We start from the raw sequence: 19927 nt of genomic DNA on the forward strand, positions 1-19927 counted from the left end.
ACTTACTGCTTTTAAATATTGTTGCTAAGCAACAGTACACGTCTGCACTTTTTTCCCCTTTAATTTAGTTCTTTACAATCTATATTAAATATGTACAATAAATAAATTTGTGAAAAGAAAGTTTACACGGTGAGTGAAGAGCAGTTGGAGAGAAAACTACGCAGCGATAGCATTCTCTACAGGAAAACCGATGAAGACGATGTTCTACAGACCTCAAGGAAGTCCTTGAGCCATTGTTTAGCGTAATGTTTGGTAGGAAATGACAAAGAAGGCAAGAGACTGTTCAAAAAGTGTCGAACAACTAATGAAAGCAGTATGGAACTGGTGATATTTCGTCTTGGCGAGTTGGTGTACGAATAGGGATGTTGAGATCGTTGTCGAAGAGTGAGGTTAGTCACCGTAGAAAGGAGCGTCAGCTATCTGTCGAAGGAGTTTTGACTGAAATGTCCTGTACAGTCCTTATGTTTGTAGGTTTGGCTGAACCCCAGATAACTCTAGTCCGTAAGTTCACATTGGTTTTAAGGAAAATGTTTTATATCAATTCTTTCGAGTTCTATGAGCATTTAGGAGCGTCGTCTAAATCGTAACATCTCCTTGATGTTCCTACTCCTGGGCAACACAGCTAAAATTTCACAGATTTGCGACTGATTCTATTCGACACACTAGAATCGACTTCTTCCACGAAACTCCTTCTATAATCCCCGTACCTATAGCCAAAAACCTTTTGCTGAAGCTGCTCTTCACTCTAGACTGTCTTCCTGACCAACTCTGCCGCGATATACTGCCACCTACGATCCTTCCATTCCCTAGAGATTCAAAAGAATTAAACCTCTTTAATCCTTCTCTAAGTTTCTCCTCTAGCTGCAGGTTTTTTTAATATTCTTTTTCCCTGCAAATAATATCTTTGTCCCTTCCTAAGTGCTCCCTAAACTATATGTAGTTGAAGGATTACAACCTTACTTATACTTTGGTACTACAAAATAAACATATTTTATTGTTACGTTTATTTCTATCTAAAAAAGATTATCGATTCAAAGCCTATGATACTTTCTCTGCAATCTTCTGCCCTAAGTTTTTTAAATTAGATATAAAAGACCATGTCTTTAAAAGGTATCATTCTGGATTTTCAATATCTGATTTTTTAATACGGCAACATTACTTGTTTATAAGCTAAGTCCCTTAACCTTATAGCGCTCTCTCATCCATCCGATTCTCCAAGATTCAATTGTGTTTGCGATCTCTATATAACTAACAATCGTTTAAATCTAATCGATACCATGCAATCTAAATTACCAAAAAAGGTTTAAGCCTTCTGCTGAAGTTCCATTGCAAAGTCGCTATTACCCAGATGAGTCCATGGCAGTTAATCAATGGGCTTTTCAACAACTATGCAGATTCTTCTAACTTACATTATTTTCTTAATTTTCGATTCCATTCCGATCCGTGTAAATCCCACATTCTAATCTAATGATTCCAGAATCATTTGTATCTATTATTCTTCTTCTAGCAGAATGATGAACCTTGCCAACAATCTTTCCGATGATGTTGATCTATTACTAATATGTTGTTTAACATTTTTGCAGTTACAGCCTACATTATTGTGTAAGTATTCATATATAGAGAGGAATTATATATTAAAAATATATAATTACTCATATTTGTGCACAGTTACTCTATAATATATACGTTCAAACAAAGAAAAAGTTTTTACTTTATTTTTTTCTTAAATTATTTTCAATTATATCAAATTCCATGCAAATCATTTATTTTTCTGTTTTCAGTGTTTTAAAGAGTTTATACAATTGTTATTTTATATTGTTTTACTCTTATTGCTGGTGTCAATTTTTCAAAAATTATAAAATTAAGTTGCATAAAATAAATAAGTTGCTGATTGAACAGTCGTAGAATAAAAAATACAGTTCTTTCTTATGTCTTATTCCAAATTATTAAGTATGTTTTGTTTCAAAAGCAAATTTCAATAAAAGTATAATGCGATAATCAATGAGAAAGTTAACTGCAAGCTGGTCAACTTATCGCACCAGTGGTTAATCTTGTGGACCAGCTTTCCAGCTTTACTAAAGTGGGAGATTTTCTGAATCCAGAACATATTCCTTTGAAGATGCGTAAATAGGTAAGTGAGATTGGCCATTTGGCAGTCTCTATCAACTAGTTGGGTCAGTGCTTTCTGCTGATCCTTACAGTATGCTGCTGGAACATCATGCGAAGCTATACCCACACCTTTATTATTACAGACCAAAATACCACCAGCGTCACCATAACAAGGTTTATGTCCACCAATCCAATGGCCACACAATACACCAGTTATAGTTAAACATTCGCAAGTTTTTCTAACAGATAATTTGGCTAAATGCAATTTCGTATTTCTTTTCTTATGATTTCCATAGCCTGTCATAGTGCATTGTATACTTGCCTTGTCAGGCCATTCAGTCACATCTAATTGCAGTAGATTCACAGTATCTGATAGAATAACAGGTGTTGCTAATTCAATTAAAGCGATATCACTAGGCAATGATCTACTAATCGATTTCAAATTGTCCATATCGTGATAAAAATTAGGATAAATATATACACGAACACTTTTTATGTAATACGAACAATTTCTCTTATCAGATGAACCGAAACCAGCATAAACTGTACTTGTTCCACCCTGGATGCAATGTGCTGCTGTCAACACCCAAAGAGGATGTATTAAAGCACCTGTACAACCAATGGGCGTTATAATCACTGTATAAGGGGCCTCCTTAATCGTTAAATCCTCATCTTCGTATTGGTCTTGGCCGAGAATTTCACAGGCAACTCCAAATAATAACAATTTAACTATGGATACTGTTATCTTGTGAACATTCATTGCAGCAGTTACAAAAACATTAAAATAATTAAATAAAAACCAATATCATGTGATATGTGCGAGCATTTTTGTTACTGTTGTCAGCACTTTTTTGTTTTAACTGTTCATTTCAGCCGGAGTAGAAATTAACACACCATGAACATATTTATAATTACAATAAATTAAAAATTATTTTTTCAATCTCTCTTTTAAAACATATTTAATATTATCTATTTGTTTACACGTCGTAGGCCGGTAGTGAATAGTTTTGTCCAAATTAATGGTAACTCCCTTCCGTGGAGTAAGGAAGCTAAATACCTCGGGTTGATTTTAGGCTGGAAACATAGTGGAGCGGCGAGCAAAGCGGCGATGATAGCAAAGAGCAAAGCGGCGAAATCAAACACAAGTTAACATTGGGAGCATAGTGGCGAGCAAAGCGAAGATAGAGCAACGCTATCTATAGAGAGTCGAGCAAAGCGTTATGACATGTTTGATTTCTTCGCTCTCATCGCGCTCAATTTTTAAAGGTTATTGCTCATAGGTTATGGATATTGATACATTTATTGGTTTAGTTTGTTTAAAGAAACCTCTGTAAGGGACCATAATATTTGCGAAGTTACAATAGTTTTTAATAATTAATAGTTTAAATTAATTAACAATTAGTAGTTAATGGAGAATTCAGGTAATTTTTGCTACATTTAATTTGGTTCTCAATCCCTTAATGCTAACTTTCATCTAAATACTAGGCAAAATTAAATTACATTTTCACGTCCTACTACTTCTGATCAGGACGAATTCTCCAATCCTTCTTCTGTAGCGTCGTACTACTCCAGTTTTTCAGATGAACAACATTAATTTACGACAAATCATGGTGTAGTGATTTAATAAAATTATTGTGTTTTTTTAATTGACTAATTTCTTTTTATCTGCATATATTTCTATTTTATTTTTATTTATTTTGATTTTCTTATCTTAAAGTAACTACTAGGATTAATGGGGTTACACAGATTTGTATTTAGTTAATAATTTAGTTAATTTTTCTATATTGTGCCCAATTCATTTTTTGAGTTGTATTACTCAAAAACAATAAAATTTGATTTTGATTAATGGGGTTACACTGGGCTAGTACGTAATCAAATGTTGATACAGACATTCGAAAATACGAATTAAACTTGCCAGGATGCTCCCGAAGTTGTTGGTAAAAGTGATGAAATTCACCAAGTTCATTTCTAGACTTATTTATATCATGTACACTGCAGCTCCTGCTACTAAGCTGCTGTAATTACCAAATTTTCAAGGAAGAATTTTCATATAGAAATAGTTCCTCCATCTTGTTTTGTCGAAAGGAGAAAGGCGTCTAAACTCGTCACTATGTGCATGCGACTCTTTGCTCGCTGCTCTCTTTGATCTGAAGCAGCTATCATCACCGCTTTGCTCGCCGCTCCACTATGTTTCCAGCCTTAGAATCCAAATTAACTTTCACAAAACACATAAACTCGGTGTGCGCTAAAGCGGTAGGAAGTGTAGTTTGTTTCCTCTGTTAAACCGCAACTCTTTTTTAACAAAAAACTGATTTATTATCTCTACATCCGTCCAGCACTCTTGTATGCAGCCCCTGTCTGGCCCAATAGTTGTTGCATCAACTACGAGAAGTTACAAAGAGTTCAAAACAAATGCTTAAGACTAGTTCTGTCATATCCCCGGTGGACACCCATAGACTACTTGCATGTAGCACTTGATGACATCCAGATACAAGCCAAGTAAAAACAACGTAAAAATTTACCTGGACCAAGGCTCCACCTCCTTACCTGGGCAGTCCTAATGAAGTTCTAAGTGAGCCGAATTTACAGGCGATCAGTAAAAATGTATTAAATAGTAATCGTGACACCGCACCATTGGCAAGTTGGTACAAATGGATGAATGTGAAAAATAAAATAAATCGATACGCTTAAAATCTATGAATAAAATACTGGTATCATAAGTGATTTATGAATACTTATGCTTAATTTATTAAATAAAATATGATCTAATTTTTTAAAGAAATAAACACACGTGATAATTTTATGTTTAATAAAGATTATAATAATGATATTTACTAAATTTTATTACAAAATTACAGTATTTTTATTTAACTTTTTTGTGTTAACAGTTAAAGGTAAGGAATATGAGAACAGAACTTATGCAGGAAAAGAAATCAGTATCTATTCGAGCCCGTATACAGTCTTTTTAACTCCAATTGGCTGCACTGGGGCGTTGATACATCAAGAATGGATACTGTCTGCCGGACATTGTTTCCTTGGTCAGGATATATCAGCACTTTACGCAGCACTTGGTGCATCGGATAGCAAGAAGGCCCGTTATTATATTAAGGTGGATACTATCTTCTTTAATCCAAATTTCCGTGAAGCTAAAACTCTATCCGATTTAGCTTTTCTGGCTAGATATGATATTGCACTGGTCAAATTAATAAGACCCGTAACATTAGCCCGAGATGTACAAATCTTGGAATTAGAAAAAGAAGATTGGCCAAATCATCGAAGATTATGTAAACTAACTGGATACGGAATTAATATTTTCAGCGATACAAAACTACGTTCATCTCCATTCTATTTAAGCCCAAACTGTGGCTGTGTAACGAATTATAATATCCTATGTGCTGATGCTTTTGGAGATGGCGATTCACCATGTTATGGTGATTCTGGAGGTATTGTGGTGTGCGATGGTAAAGGTACGGCGATAACTTCTCGCGGCGTACCACATATATATTGCACTGATAAATCTGCAGTAGTGGAAGAATTACGTGGTCAAGTTTGTGGGCGAAACGACTTCTACTATGTGTTCACACAAATTCGATCAAATTTCTTTTGGTTAAAAAATTTCTTGACGAAAAATGGTGCCAGCAAACTCACAAATAATTGTTTACAATTTTACCTGATCCTTATTGGTCTGCAAATGTGTTTTCTGTTAACAGGATTAACATATTTAAATGGATAATGGACGGAGATAAAGCACTAATAAAGAGGTTTATTAACTTACCTTTGTCTAATTTGTTAATAAGATAACGTCAATATTGTTACTTCGCTAGAGGCGAGGGTACTGCTTACTCTCCCTTTTTTGGTTCTTTCAAAACTCTTCATTTTCCACATTCCTGGATTTTTACGGTTTTGTAGATTATCATTTGTTGCGACAAATCGACTAAAACTAAGATCCAAACGATTAATACCAAAATATCTAAAACACCCTTTTACATGGCAGAAAGTGGGAGAGGGACCTCTACCCCACATTATGATGCAGACGATAATGAAGTGAAAGGCGAACCAATCCGCGAAGTTATTCACGGCTAAGTTCAAGGAATACGTGCTGGTGAAATCTGCAAATGAAGAAAGTTTGCAACAATAAAAATGAAAGCGAAGTATTTAATTAAGTACTAATATTCTATTAACAACCATTTATGCTAAATTTAAAATACAAATTTATTAAATTTTGTAATCAAAAATAGTCATCCAGTTTTAAATTCATTGGAAGAAGACTTGAAGTCGCCTAAACAGTAATTAGAGTAAGGAGTCATGCCTACCTTTTTAGGCGGGCTTTACGACCAATTAGGTATCGCGTTCGGAGGCGACTAGCAAACATACTTTACTATGAATTGCTCATATTAACCATTGGCTAATCTATAGAATAGCGCCCCGGGGGCGTGGCCTGTTTATTTTTAGGGGGTGGGAAGTACAGCGCACCTACCGGTGAAAATGTAAACTACTTCCCGCCAATGAACTGTTTCGGATTGTGCGAATTTCGTAACGCTTATGTTTCGCACGCATGCGCAGTACACTTACTGCCTAGCAACTGCTTCCTGTTTAATGTATTAATAGTTCCCGCGAGTGCTCTGTATGTGACCTGAGGTGCCGTTTTTTTGTAACTTTATGAGTATGAGCGTTTTAAATTTGCAGTTTTTTTTTAAATTAAAGCATGAGTGTAGTGTGAATGAGGTTGGAGTTCGACAGGTATACCCTCCTCAGGAAAAGGACTCCACAGAATAAGGTAAGTTTCTTTTGTGTTGTTCTGTGTAATTATTGTAATGAATCTTGTGACACAAATAAAAAAATTGAGGGTGATTAGGTAGGTTAGGAGGGGGTATGGGGGCGAAGCCCCCCATTAAGAAAAAAATCAGGGGGGGTGGGGGCGAAGCCCCCATTAAGAAATAAAGAAATAATTCGAAGTGATTCTGATTCGCTGTTACCATATAACCCGCTAGATTTAAGTGTAAATATAAAATAAAGAAATAGTATTATATTTATATTTGAATATGGCGGGTTCTATAGTAACAGCGAATCAGAATCACTTCGAATTAGGCCACGCCTCCGGGGTGCTATTCTAAAGATTTACCTAACCATTAAATAAAATCTAAGGCTTAGACCAGTACCACAATATATCTTAGCATTGCGGGAAATAACTGCTCGGCTATTGGTGACGCCTATATTGTTACTCATTTATTTTGTAGCTGAAATCCCAGATGACCACTAGTTTAAACATAATGTGTCATTCAGACACAAAGCAAGTTTTACAGTCATCTTCAAATCCACAGAATTAAGTTTCTCGTTGTCAGGGATCTTTGTTATCCTCTCATGGATATTTGTAATCCTAACAAAACTTCACCGACGCTCGCCCAATACAGAAGGAGTTGTTATAAACTTTGTAAACAGCAGATAGGGTATTCTTTTGGTGGCTGGTAACACGAAAAAGAATGCCTGATGTAACAAACTAAACTAATAGATTTTCACAGATATTTAAAATGTTTGAACAAAAACTAGTTCAGAAGGGAGCCACAGAATATGTTTTATGACGCAATTGATCCTGCACTTCTAATTACCTAATTAAGCGTTTATTACTTCATTTTTTAAAAATATTTAATAGTTAATTATCAAATAAAATATGATTTAATTATTTAAAGAAATAAACACAGGTGATAATTTTATGTTTAATAAAGATTATAAAAATGATATTTACTAAATTTTATTACAAAATTTCAGTATTAGTATTTAACTTTTTTGTGTTAACAGTTAAAGGTAAGGAATATGAGAACAGAACTTATGCAGGAAAAGAAACCAGTATCTATTCGAGCCCGTATACAGTCTATTTAACTCCAATTGGCTGCACTGGGGCGTTAATACTTGAAGAATGGATACTATCTGCCGGACATTGTTTCCTTGGTCAGGATGTATCAGGACTTTTCGCAGCATTTGGTGCGTCCGATAGCAAGAAGGCCCGTTATTATATTAAGGTGGAGACTATCTTCTTTAATCCATATTTCCGAGAAGTTGAAACCGTATCCGATTTAGCTTTACTGGCTAGATATGATATGGCACTGATCAAATTAATAAGACCCGTAACATTAGCTCCAGATGTAAAAATCTTGGAATTAGAAACACAAGATTGGCCAAATCATCCAAGATTATGTAAACTTACTGGTTACGGAATTAATATTTACAGCGATACAAAACTGCATTCATCTCCATTCTATTTAAGCACAAACTGTGGATGTATATCAGATCCTCTTATCTTATGTGCCGATTTTGGCATAGGCGATTCACCATGTTATGGTGATTCTGGTGGTATTGTTGTATGCGATGGTAAAGGTGCGGCGATAACTTCTCGCGGCATACCACATATATATTGCACTGATAAATCTGAAGCTGTAAATCAATTACGGGGTCAAGTTTGTGGACAAACGAACTTCTACTATGTGTTCACACAAATTCGACACAATTTTTTTTGGCTAAACGATCATTTGACGAAAAACGGTGCTATCAAGCTCACCAATAATTGTTTACAATTTTACCTGCTGCTTATTGGTCTGAAATGTGTTTTCTGTTAACAGGATTAACATATTTAAATGGATAACAGCAGAATATAAAGCGCTAATAAAAAGAGGTTTATTATCTTACCTTTGTCTAATTTTTAATTTATTTCTATTTATTTATTTATTAAACTGGTTTACCCTTTATACGGTATACAGTTGGAGATGGACCTCGACAACTACCAAAAATAAATAAGTAAACGGAATACATAATTATTAAAACGAAGCAGAAATAGAAATAATAAGATTTAAATTTTAACATAAGAAAGTAATGTCATACGGCAAAAGATTTCTATTTCTTTGTGTTTGGCATTCGTTTGAATCGAGGAAGTCGAGTGATTTTCAAAAAATTGGCGAAAAAGAATTTCGTGTGTTGATTAAACACTACTTTATGAAAGGCAAAACGCCTCAGGAGACTAAAGAGAAGCTTGATAAACATTATGGTGTCTCTGCACCTTCGATTAGAACAGTTTATAAGTGGTTTCAAAATTTTCGGAGTGGCCATATGGGCACAAGTGACGTTGAACGTTCTGGACGCTTTGTTGAGGTTACTACTCCAGAAATCATTGATAAAATCCATGATATGGTGATGGATGACAGAAGAGTGAAGGTGCGTGAGATTGCTAGTGCTGTGGGCATCTCGAATGAACGGGTACATAATATTTTGCATCAACATTTGGACATGACAAAGCTATCCGCAAGATGGGTGCCGCGATTGCTCACGCTTGACCAAAAACGAAATCGTGTGAAGTGTTGCAAGGACGGTTTGCAGCTGTTCCAGAAGAATCCGCAGGACTTTAAGCGTCGTTTCGTCACTGTGGATGAAACATGGATACATCACTACACTCCTGAGACCAAAGAACAATCTAAACAATGGGTTACCAAGGGGGAATCTGCGCCAAAAAAGGCGAAGACCGTTCCTTCGGCCGGAAAGATTATGGCGACTGTCTTTTGGGATTCGCAAGGAATAATCCTCATCGACTATCTGGAAAAGGGTAAAACTATTACAGGTGCATATTATTCATCGTTATTGGACCGTTTGAAAACCGAGCTGCAAGAAAAACGCCCACGATTGGCCCACAAAAAAGTCCTTTTCCATCACGACAACGCACCAGCTCACACCTCAGCAGTTGTGGTCGCAAAATTAATGGAAATAGGGTTCCAACTCGTTTCACATCCCCCCTATTCTCCAGACTTGGCTCCCTCGGACTACTATTTGTTCCCCAGTATGAAGAAATGGCTGGCGGGAAAAAGATTTTATTCAAACGAGGAGGTGATTGCAGAAACGAATGGCTATTTTTCAGACTTGGACAAATCCTATTATTCGGAAGAGATCAACAAACTAGAGCAGCGTTGGACGAAGTGTATAAGCCTAAAAGGAGATTATGTTGAAAAATAAAAAAGGTTTACCCCAAAAAATTAAGTAGTTTTTATTTTTGCGCGGACTTTTCAAACGACCCTCGTATTATTACAGACCAAAATACCACCAGCGTCACCATAACAAGGTTTATGCCCACCAATCCAATGGCCACACAATACACCAGTTATAGTTAAACATTCGCAAGTTTTTCTAACAGATAATTTGGCTAAATGCAATTTCGTATTTGTTTTCTTACGATTTCCATAGCCTGTCATAGTGCATTGTATACTTGCCTTGTCAGGCCATTCAGTCACATCTAATTGCAGTAGATTCACAGTATCTGATAGAATAACAGGTGTTGCTAATTCAATTAAAGCGATATCACTAGGCAATTATCTACTAATCGATTTCAAATTGTCCATAACGTGATAAAAATTAGGATTAATATATACACGGACACTTTTTATGTAATACGAACAATTTCTCTTATCAGATGAACCGAAACCAGCATAAACTATACTTGTCCCACCCTGGATGCAATGTGCTGCTGTCAACACCCAAAGAGGATGTATTAAAGCACCTGTACAACCAATGGGCGTTATAATCACTGTATAAGGGGCCTCCTTAATCGTTAAATCCTCATCTTCGTATTGGTCTTGGCCGAGAATTTCACAGACAACTCCAAATAATAACAATTTAACTATGGATACTGTTATCTTGTGAACATTCATTGCAGCAGTTACAAAAACATTAAAATAATTAAATAAAAACCAATATCATGTGATATGTGCGAGCATTTTTGTTACTGTTGTCAGCACTGTTTTTGTTTTAACTGTTCATTTCAGCCGGAGTAGAAATTAACACACCATGAACATATTTATAATTACAATAAATTAAAAATTATTTTTTCAATCTCTCTTTTGAAACATATTTAATATTATCTAATTGTTTACACGTCGTAGGCCGGTAGTGAATAGTTTTGTCCAAATTAACTTTCACCAAACACATACTCGTAAACTCAGTGTGCGATAAAGCGGTAGGAATCCTCTGGCTCGCAAGCCACGTTAGCCAGGAGGCTATTAACTGCTCACTGTATCTGAGGAGACACCTCTGAAGGCATGCTGCACATGTTGAGTAAAGTGCATGATTTGATAAATTAAGGAATAAGTTTGATCCTTTACATGAAACATACTGTTCAATTAAATATGTGACAGGAGGTTCCAATTTTTTTGGTAATTAAACGTAACTCTCCCAAAATTATCAAATAATTATTAAACCTTCTTGTTTGTAACAGATGTAAAATTAATTTTTAGCCATTTTGTGTATACTTAAGGACATCTAAAGCTCTTAACATTTGATTTTTCTTAGAAAAATCACTCGGAAAACGACTTATTTCCCGATTTTAAGAAAAATACTAGCTTTACTGCCTTGGCAATATTTTTAGTAGAAAGGTGATGAAAAAAATACATAAAAATGACCTATCGCGTGCTCTTCTTTCTCTTTGATAACAAGTTAAAAAATTGAAATATGATTAATAAATACCAGATTTTGAAATGGCCTAGCACCTTTAATTTTGAAGATATCGTATTTCGGTTTCCGGTTTCTTTCATAACTTTTTATACTCTTTAAAACTGTGTATATGAAAATGGGGGTCAACCACGAACTTTTGGTCGCGCGTCAGCCGCATATGCTTGAAGGAATCTAAAATCAAGTCTCATATTCTGGAACTAGAGTTGACGGGCAACAAATTTTTCCTCTACAATTTTTCGCACAGATCAACCGTTTAAGAATGAAATGCATTTGAGCCGTCTTAAAATGAACACCCTGTATATACGTGTATAAATACTTAAATTGTAAATACACTTTTCAAATTTCAAAAATATTATCTAGACAGTAAAACTCCTGTCCCTTCTCATTTTGGACGTCGAAGTTACGTTGATAAGATATTATGGTAGCCGAAATCATCAATACGTAATATTGTCGACAAATAGTACGCTCACCTACATAATGACAAATTATTCGTGACTTTCTGAAATATTTTAAGTCCTCCTTGTACAAAATTTCTCTTGTCTAATTTAATTATAATGCTAAACTTTTCTGTCTTGAGGCTGATAGCCATTTAGCTCTTAATCTGAATTATTTGAAATGGTTGTTTAAGCTCGGATGTGAGCTCTTACATTTAAATTTCATGCCATGGCTGCTTGATCGTCCTGATACTAACTGCCCACTTTGTGATCCCTTTGTAAGGGAAGATTTTTATCGTTTTCTGTGCGAGTGTTCTGCCCTTAGGCTGGAAACATAGTGGAGCGGCGGGCAAAGCGGCGATGATAGCTACTTCAGATCAAAGAGAGCGACGAGCAGCGAGCAAAGAGTCGCATGCACATAGTGACGAGTTTAGACGCCTTTCTCCTTTCGACAAAACAAGATGGAGGAACTATTTCTATATGAAAATTCTTCCTTGAAAATTTGGTAATTACAGCAGCTTAGTAGCAGGAGCTGCAGTGTACATGATATAAATAAGTCTAGAAATGAACTTGGTGAATTTCATCACTTTTACCAACAACTTCGGGAGCATCCTGGCAAGTTTAATTCGTATTTTCGAATGTCTGTATCAACATTTGATTACATACTAGCCCAGTGTAACCCCATTAATCAAAATCAAATTTTATTGTTTTTGAGTAATACAACTCAAAAAATGAATTGGGCACAATATAGAAAAATTAACTAAATTATTAACTAAATACAAATCTGTGTAACCCCATTAATCCTAGCAGTTACTTTAAGATAAGAAAATCAAAATAAATAAAAATAAAATAGAAATATATGCAGATAAAAAGAAATTAGTCAATTAAAAAAACACAATAATTTTATTAAATCACTACACCATGATTTGTCGTAAATTAATGTTGTTCATCTGAAAAACTGGAGTAGTACGACGCTACAGAAGAAGGATTGGAGAATTCGTCCTGATCAGAAGTAGTAGGACGTGAAAATGTAATTTAATTTTGCCTAGTATTTAGATGAAAGTTAGCATTAAGGGATTGAGAACCAAATTAAATGTAGCAAAAATTACCTGAATTCTCCATTAACTACTAATTGTTAATTAATTTAAACTATTAATTATTAAAAACTATTGTAGCTTCACAAATACTATGGCCTCACAGAGGTTTCTTTAAACAAACAACCAATAATGTATCAATATCCATAACCTTTGAAAAATAACCTTTACAAATTGAGCGCGATGAGAGCGAAGAAATTAAACATGTCATAACGCTTCGCTCTACTCTTTATAGATAGCGTTGCTCTATCTTTGCTTTGCTCGCCACTATGCGCGGTCCCATATGTTTACTTGTGTTTGATTTCGCCGCTCCACTATGTTTCCAGCCTTAGGGAACTGTGGGTGCGGTACCTTGGCTTTAGCCTTTTACCTCCATCAGCACTGATATCCCCTTCTTAACGCTTCTTACGAGAAGGATTGCAAACGGTTAATCGACTTTGCGCGACATGTTTGGCATTATCACCGACATATGATTTGACCATCACAGTCTTGTTGCTTTCTTCAAGTCCTCCTCAAACGGATTCTCATTGTTAACTAAACACTTGCAAGACCATTAAGATGTTTATAATCCAATTTTCCTTTGATTAACGAATACGAAGCCGCAAATATTGGAAGCCTGCTACTACAGTTTGATGGTGGAATCCGGTGAGTAGTTGGCAGTTGCAGACTAATAGAAGTTGTTGACGGATTTTGCTTCAAAGAATACTTTGAACCTACGAATGATGGAAGATGATTCTGATGATTGATACTGCTACAGACAATCGATATAGTAAATCGATAATTATTCAATTACAATTTATTTTAAAAGCTGTTGAAAAGGTTGGGTTTTCGTTTCGCTTTCCCAGGTTTTGCCCGCAACTGGAGCATGGAGATCGGACAAATGAATGCAATAATAAATATTTTTCTGTGATCTTTTAAATAATAGTTTAAAAGATAAAACAGCAGAATGTTGTTTTTAATTTCCTTGCAGAATATAATTTTTTTTTTTAAATTCTTTTCCAACTGCACTCAACTTAAGCAGAAAGGCTGCTGCTTTGCATTAAAGTAGTTGTAGTGTTTTTACAAGAATTCTTGTTCTTTAAAATCTTCTTAGTATAATTATTATTATTATCAGGCAGTTAATGTTCTATCTTCCAGACACAAGCCAAGTAAAAACAACGTAAAAATTTACCTGGACCAAGGCTCCACCTCCTTACCTGGGCAGTCCTAATGAAGTTCTAAGTGAGCCGAATTTACAGGCGATCAGTAAAAATGTATTAAATAGTAATCGTGACTCCGCTCCATTGGCAAGTTGGTACAAATGGATGAATGTGAAAAATAAAATAAATCGATACGCTTAAAATCTATGAATAAAATACTGGTATCTTAAGTGATTAAGGTAGCAGTGGATTTGACTTTACCACTATTCCTCCTGCACATCTCATTATCCAATTACGTTAGCAGCTTTATTTAATTATATTTACTTTTTTTTTTCTTTTTTTTTTGTTGGCCTTATTGTACATCGCAAATTAGCCATTGGTAACGTGTACTTGCGATTAATTTAAAGTTGAACAGTCGGATTTGTGTTGAAACGTACAGCTTGAAAGATGTTACGAGGGGATATAATTTATTTCTTTTATATTGTTATTTTGTTTGTTCGGATGTAGTTGTATAGTTCTCGGTAGATGTCTGTATGGTGCGTCAGTATAGTGTGTAAATCGGCTGGTAGAGGGCAGTCTGTCTTCAATACTGCCTTCCACAGCTGATCCCTGCCGTTGGTATATTTGTCACAGGCTAAGATTATATGATTGGCATCAGCTATTGACTCGGAATCACAAGGACATGTAGAGTTTATGTGAATTCCGATACGCGCCAAATGGTGTGGTGAATAATTATGATTAAATCTTAGCCTGCAGATGGTGCTGTAAAATCCTCTACCTTCTGTGAATTGATTGAACCACGGTTTGACCGGAATGGAAGGTTGAATGGATGAATAGAATTTACCCTTCAGATTTTTTGATATGGAGTAACTTTCTTCCCATTTTTTATAACTTATTCTTTTTTAATAGCTTTTTATGCCTGAGGGAGATAGTGAGTTAATGGTAGGCTCCCGCAATCGAGTGGCTGCTTTCGCCGCAGCGTCAGCCTTCTCATTGCCGACCAGCCCGTAATGGCCTCTCACCCATATCAGATATACTGACTTACCATTCCTAATCAGTTGGTTCAGCAAGTTTAAGGAATCTATAATCAGGAAAGAGAGGTCTCTGCCTGGGTTTTGTAATTTTTGGAGCACACCTTTGCTATCACTCAAAATAATGGCATGCTGGATCGTCGATGACAGTAAATAAGCTAAGGATTTATTGATGGCTACTAATTCTGCAGTAAAAACTGAGGCTAAATTATTGAGTTTATATTGAGAACAGGAATCTAACTGGGAATCATAAATTGCACATCCAACTCCGTCACTACTTTTAGAGCCATCGGTATAGAAATAATTAAAGTGAGGGAATTTGTTCTCGAGTTTGGACAGGAGGTAAGAATTATTTACTGCATTGGGAAGATCAGGGTCGTATTGGTAGAAGTTGACGGAGATATGCGAACTATAGTTTTGAATCAGTGTAGGGTAGTCAAAATGATATCTAGGAAGGATTTCAAGGTGATTTAAGGGGACTGAGAAGTGCGACAAGTCACAGAAAACTTCTACTAGTATTGGACTTTTCCTTTCAAACTAGTATCTTTCTGTGAAGACTCGAGTAGCTATGTGACTGATTCTGCGAGTTACTGGATGATTTTTGATTCTCAGTCTGTCTACAATGAAGCGGGAAGCTAACAGCTTCCTTCTTATATTTAGTGGGAAGTCACGGGCCTCTACTAAAAGGGCGTTGATAGGAGTGGATTGGAGAGCCCCCAAGCAGGACCTCAGCGCTTTGTACTGAATTCTTTCTATTTTCACCAAGTGATTTTTTGCAGCATCCCCGTAGAGGAAACAACCATAGTCTATTCTCGAAAGAATTAATTGTCTGTAGAGCATTAGCGATGTTTTGATATCGGCTCCGTAGTTCAGACGGTTGATGCATCTCAGTATGTTTAGCGACTGTTCACATCCCTTAACCAACTGTTCAATTTGCTGTCTCCATAACAATTTGTTATCTATTGCCATACCTAGCGTCCTCATGATGGGCTCAACTCGTAGTTGATAGCCACCTAGCGATATCGAGGATGGGATAGAGTATTTTCTGTGCCTAGTGAACACAGTCACGCTACTTTTATTCTCAGACAGAGTGAGACCCATGTCTGAGCACCACCGGCTGAACAACAACATTGCACAGCTTAGTTTTCTCAAACTTTCGTCTAGCGTTAGCTCTTGACTGTACAGGATTATGTCATCAGCATACTGAGATACAGAAACATCCGTGCCTACTGCTGCCTTAAGATCGGCCGTATAGATGTTAAAGAGCAAGGGACTGAGCACCGCCCCTTGCGGCAATCCCAAGTGCGTTACACGAGGACCATATATTTTGCCGTTATACCGGATTTTAATGGAGCGGAAGGAGAGAAGGTTATGAGTGTGTCTGATAATTCTAGATGGAATGCCCATATTAACCATTTTATTTATGAGCACGGAGATACAGACAGAATTATAGGCGTTTTTTAAGTCAATATTCGCTACCATCATATACTTTTTGTCAGAGAAACAGCCGTATATGTCAGACACAAAGCCAGCTAAGGCATCAAGAGTGCAGCGCTTCTTCCTGAAGCCATTCTGATATTGAGGGACTTTTCTGTTTGCCTCTACCCACCACTCTAATCTGGCTTTAATGAGGCGTTCAAAGGTTTTACCTATGCAGGAGGATAAAGCAATGGGCCGATAGGAATCGTGTAGGGAAGGATCTTTGTTGGGTTTTAATAACGGCACAACTATTTGATTGCTCCAGACATCTATGCGTTTCTCCTGAACCCAAACATCATTTAGTACTCTCAGCAGAACTTTTTTGCCATTGGATGACAGATTAGTCAGCATTGGGTAGTGGATATTGTCCTCACCCGGGGAGGTATTTGAATTTGTTTTAAGGGCAAGTATGAGTTCATTGTAGGAAAATGGATCATTAAGTTTGTGGGAGCCGAAGGATGTATCAGGAATCTGATCTTGATTTGGTACTATTTCAGGAGAGAAGGAGTTCAAGAATTCAGGAACCCAGTTGTCTGAAGAGATTTTGCGACCGACATATCCATGCCTGAGAGCTCTCACGCCACTCCAAATCCTCTTGACTGGTGTATTTCTATTGAAGGAGTTGCAAAACTCCGCCCATTTCATTCTCCTTTTTTCTCTATATATTTTCCTACATAAAGTAGAGGCTCGTTTGCAGCTTATGAAATTTGACAGACTGGGAGTCAATTTATACTGCTTGAATGCATCTATATTGTATTTTCTGGCTTTATCGCATTCCTCATCCCACCAAGGTTTGGGAGGATGTTTAGGTTTGCGCCCTAGATAAGGTTTGAACTTGGCGTTACAGATTTCGGCCGCACCATTAATACACGCCACAAAGTGATCATAATTAAGGCAAGGATCTTGAGAGGTAGGCATCTGAGAGAGCAGCTGATCCGATAAGAGAGTGTACTTGTCCCACTGAGCAGATTTCAGGTTCCATTTTCTACTATTATGAGGAGGATGATGGTCAGGCTGAACTTGTTTATCTATTGACATGAGGATGCCCACATGGTCCGACCCGAACGGCTCATCCACGACCCTCCATTCCATCCTAGGTATGAGAGATGGAGTACCAACGGATAGATCAACTGCGGAAGGACGTCTGTCATGTCTCCGTATAAGAGTGGGAGTCCCATCATTTAGAATACAGAGATTCTCAATGTCTATGGCATCTATTAGGTTTCGACCTTCAAAATTATCATAAGAGCATCCGAAGCTAGTGTGATATGAGTTCAAATCCCCACACATTAACAAAGGAGGTTTAATTGTCCTGATTAGGGATGTCCAGTAGTCAGTATTTAATTTATGGCCAGGTGCACAATAAATTGATGGGATACTCATCTCTAAATTCATTACTTTGCACACAATACCACAAACTTGCATCGCATTGTTATTAAATTTTGAAGGGAAGCTAATTATTTGATACTGTATGTTATTTTTTATCACAATGCCCGCGCCTCCATAGCCATCATTTCTGTCCGCTCTTACAATAGTGTAACCAGAAATAGTAAATAATTGTGATTTTTTAAGCCAAGTTTCAGAAAGTAACGCCAAGTTAATTTTGTTCAGTCTAAGAAATGATTCCAGATAATTCCTATTAGCAGCGAGAGATCTAATATTTAGCTGTAAAATTTTTAACATTTTTTGTTTTTGTTTGTTTCCCCCCCTCCTCAGCTGGAATGATGAGCATATTCCTGTCACCACCAATCATGGTTGGTTGCTTCCACGTTTCAAAAAGTGTTGTCCCCTTATTGGATTTAGCTTTATGTATCTGTCGGTTCTCCCAATGTTCGTATCCAGAGATGCTGAAATTGTCCGTCATCTTTAACCAAGTTTCAGGGGTATTTTGATCGGTTGACGTTGGTCTTAACGTTACGGATTGTCTTGTGCGGTATTATCTGACCTTTGCAATTCATGCTCGTGAGTTGAGATTTTAGCTTGAATTAATTGAGGAGTTTTTGTAATAATATTACAATTATTAATATATTTAGCAAGAATTTCTTCTAAGTTAGACGTAATGACCTGAATTATTTCGTTGTTGTTGTCATGCACATTATTTATCTTTTGAATTAAGTGTACTATATACTCTACACCACTGTCTTGAGTGTTTCCTATTGATGGTCTGTCTGTCGGAACACTCTGTGTCCCTTGCATAGTTATTCTTCAACTGGCAATGTCGCCTCGGCTAGGGGACATTCCCTGACATTATGATTTTGCGTGCAATGCTCGCATCTCATTTTGCTTCTACACTGTTCTTCAGAGTGTCTGAAACGTAAACAATTTTTGCACTGCCTAATGGAAGGAACGTAAGGGTTTACTTTACATTTTGCTCCATACAGTGAAACATACTGTGGTAGACTTTGACTGTCAAAGTTAATGAAACATACCGGTAATTTTTCAGTCAGCAGTTTGTTGTTTACGTAAGTTTTGCGAGTAAGCCGTCTAATGCTAATGAGCATGGACGGAGATATTAGTTCGGCCAGAATTTCATTGTCCTCTAACTCAACATCGACATCCCTGATTACGCCAGTACATTGAACTCTGAAATTGGGAATGTATGCAATTATTTCTCTTTCCTTGAGAATTTCAAGATTTAATAAATCATTGGCAGCCTGTGGTGAACGTGTGGTCACTTTCATTCTATTTTGACCCGTTACTGAAATATCAACTATTTCATCTTTATATGTACTAGATGTCTTAAACAGCCACTTACCCAGAGCCATCCTATGTAACTTACCCAAATTGCCTTTATTTCCAAATTGCGATACCGATTTTTCGTGGCCTTATCAATGTAATCTGATTTGCTAGGAGGTTGATTTTTATTATTAGTTCTGATTTCATGGACATGAACCTTATTTACGCTACTCGATACAGCATCCGCCACTCTTTTATTGCCTCGTACCATAGCTTCATTAGGTGCTGTAGTGGTTGGATCAGGTGTGACTTCTACTTCCATATTCTTACTTCCATTCTCACATGTCCGTCTTGTAGTATTGTTACCGACACTTCCATTATCAATGTCTAAATTAATTGAATTATTAGTAGTAAGCCCGGGGCCACCGCTACTCACAGACATTTTCACCAAAACGTTTTTAATAAATTAACTATAAGGTAAC

At 36.5% G+C, this 19927-nt stretch overlaps 5 protein-coding genes across 5 annotated transcripts in view; 3 read left to right on the plus strand and 2 right to left on the minus strand.

Moving 5' to 3' along the window:
* The window catches only part of LOC141454703 (uncharacterized), a 670160-nt gene that overhangs the window by 599337 nt on the left and 50896 nt on the right, over window positions 1–19927 (plus strand). The window lies entirely within an intron of this gene.
* On the plus strand, window positions 94–5883 carry LOC141454188 (chymotrypsin-1-like). The gene is made up of 2 exons (XM_074128139.1): window positions 94–501; window positions 4998–5883. Exons 1-2 carry the CDS (start codon window positions 363–365, stop codon window positions 5840–5842), a joined length of 984 nt encoding a protein of 327 aa, XP_073984240.1. The 5' UTR covers window positions 94–362; the 3' UTR covers window positions 5843–5883.
* Window positions 1750–2962, minus strand: LOC141454191 (trypsin 3A1-like). The gene has a single exon (XM_074128141.1). The coding sequence runs from the start codon at window positions 2867–2869 to the stop codon at window positions 1976–1978; it is 894 nt and encodes a 297-aa protein (XP_073984242.1). The 5' UTR covers window positions 2870–2962; the 3' UTR covers window positions 1750–1975.
* Window positions 7800–8789, plus strand: LOC141454222 (kallikrein-1E2-like). The gene has a single exon (XM_074128226.1). The coding sequence runs from the start codon at window positions 7842–7844 to the stop codon at window positions 8718–8720; it is 879 nt and encodes a 292-aa protein (XP_073984327.1). The 5' UTR covers window positions 7800–7841; the 3' UTR covers window positions 8721–8789.
* LOC141454441 (prostate-specific antigen-like) lies at window positions 10152–10793 on the minus strand. The gene is made up of 2 exons (XM_074128667.1): window positions 10541–10793; window positions 10152–10423 (listed from the first exon to the last, which is right to left on the minus strand). The coding sequence occupies exons 1-2, from the start codon at window positions 10791–10793 to the stop codon at window positions 10152–10154; spliced, it is 525 nt and encodes a 174-aa protein (XP_073984768.1).

Source organism: Rhodnius prolixus, unplaced genomic scaffold, assembly GCF_049639745.1.
Source record: "Rhodnius prolixus isolate KJV_2025 unplaced genomic scaffold, Rpr scaffold_9, whole genome shotgun sequence".
Taxonomy (NCBI): domain Eukaryota; kingdom Metazoa; phylum Arthropoda; class Insecta; order Hemiptera; family Reduviidae; genus Rhodnius; species Rhodnius prolixus.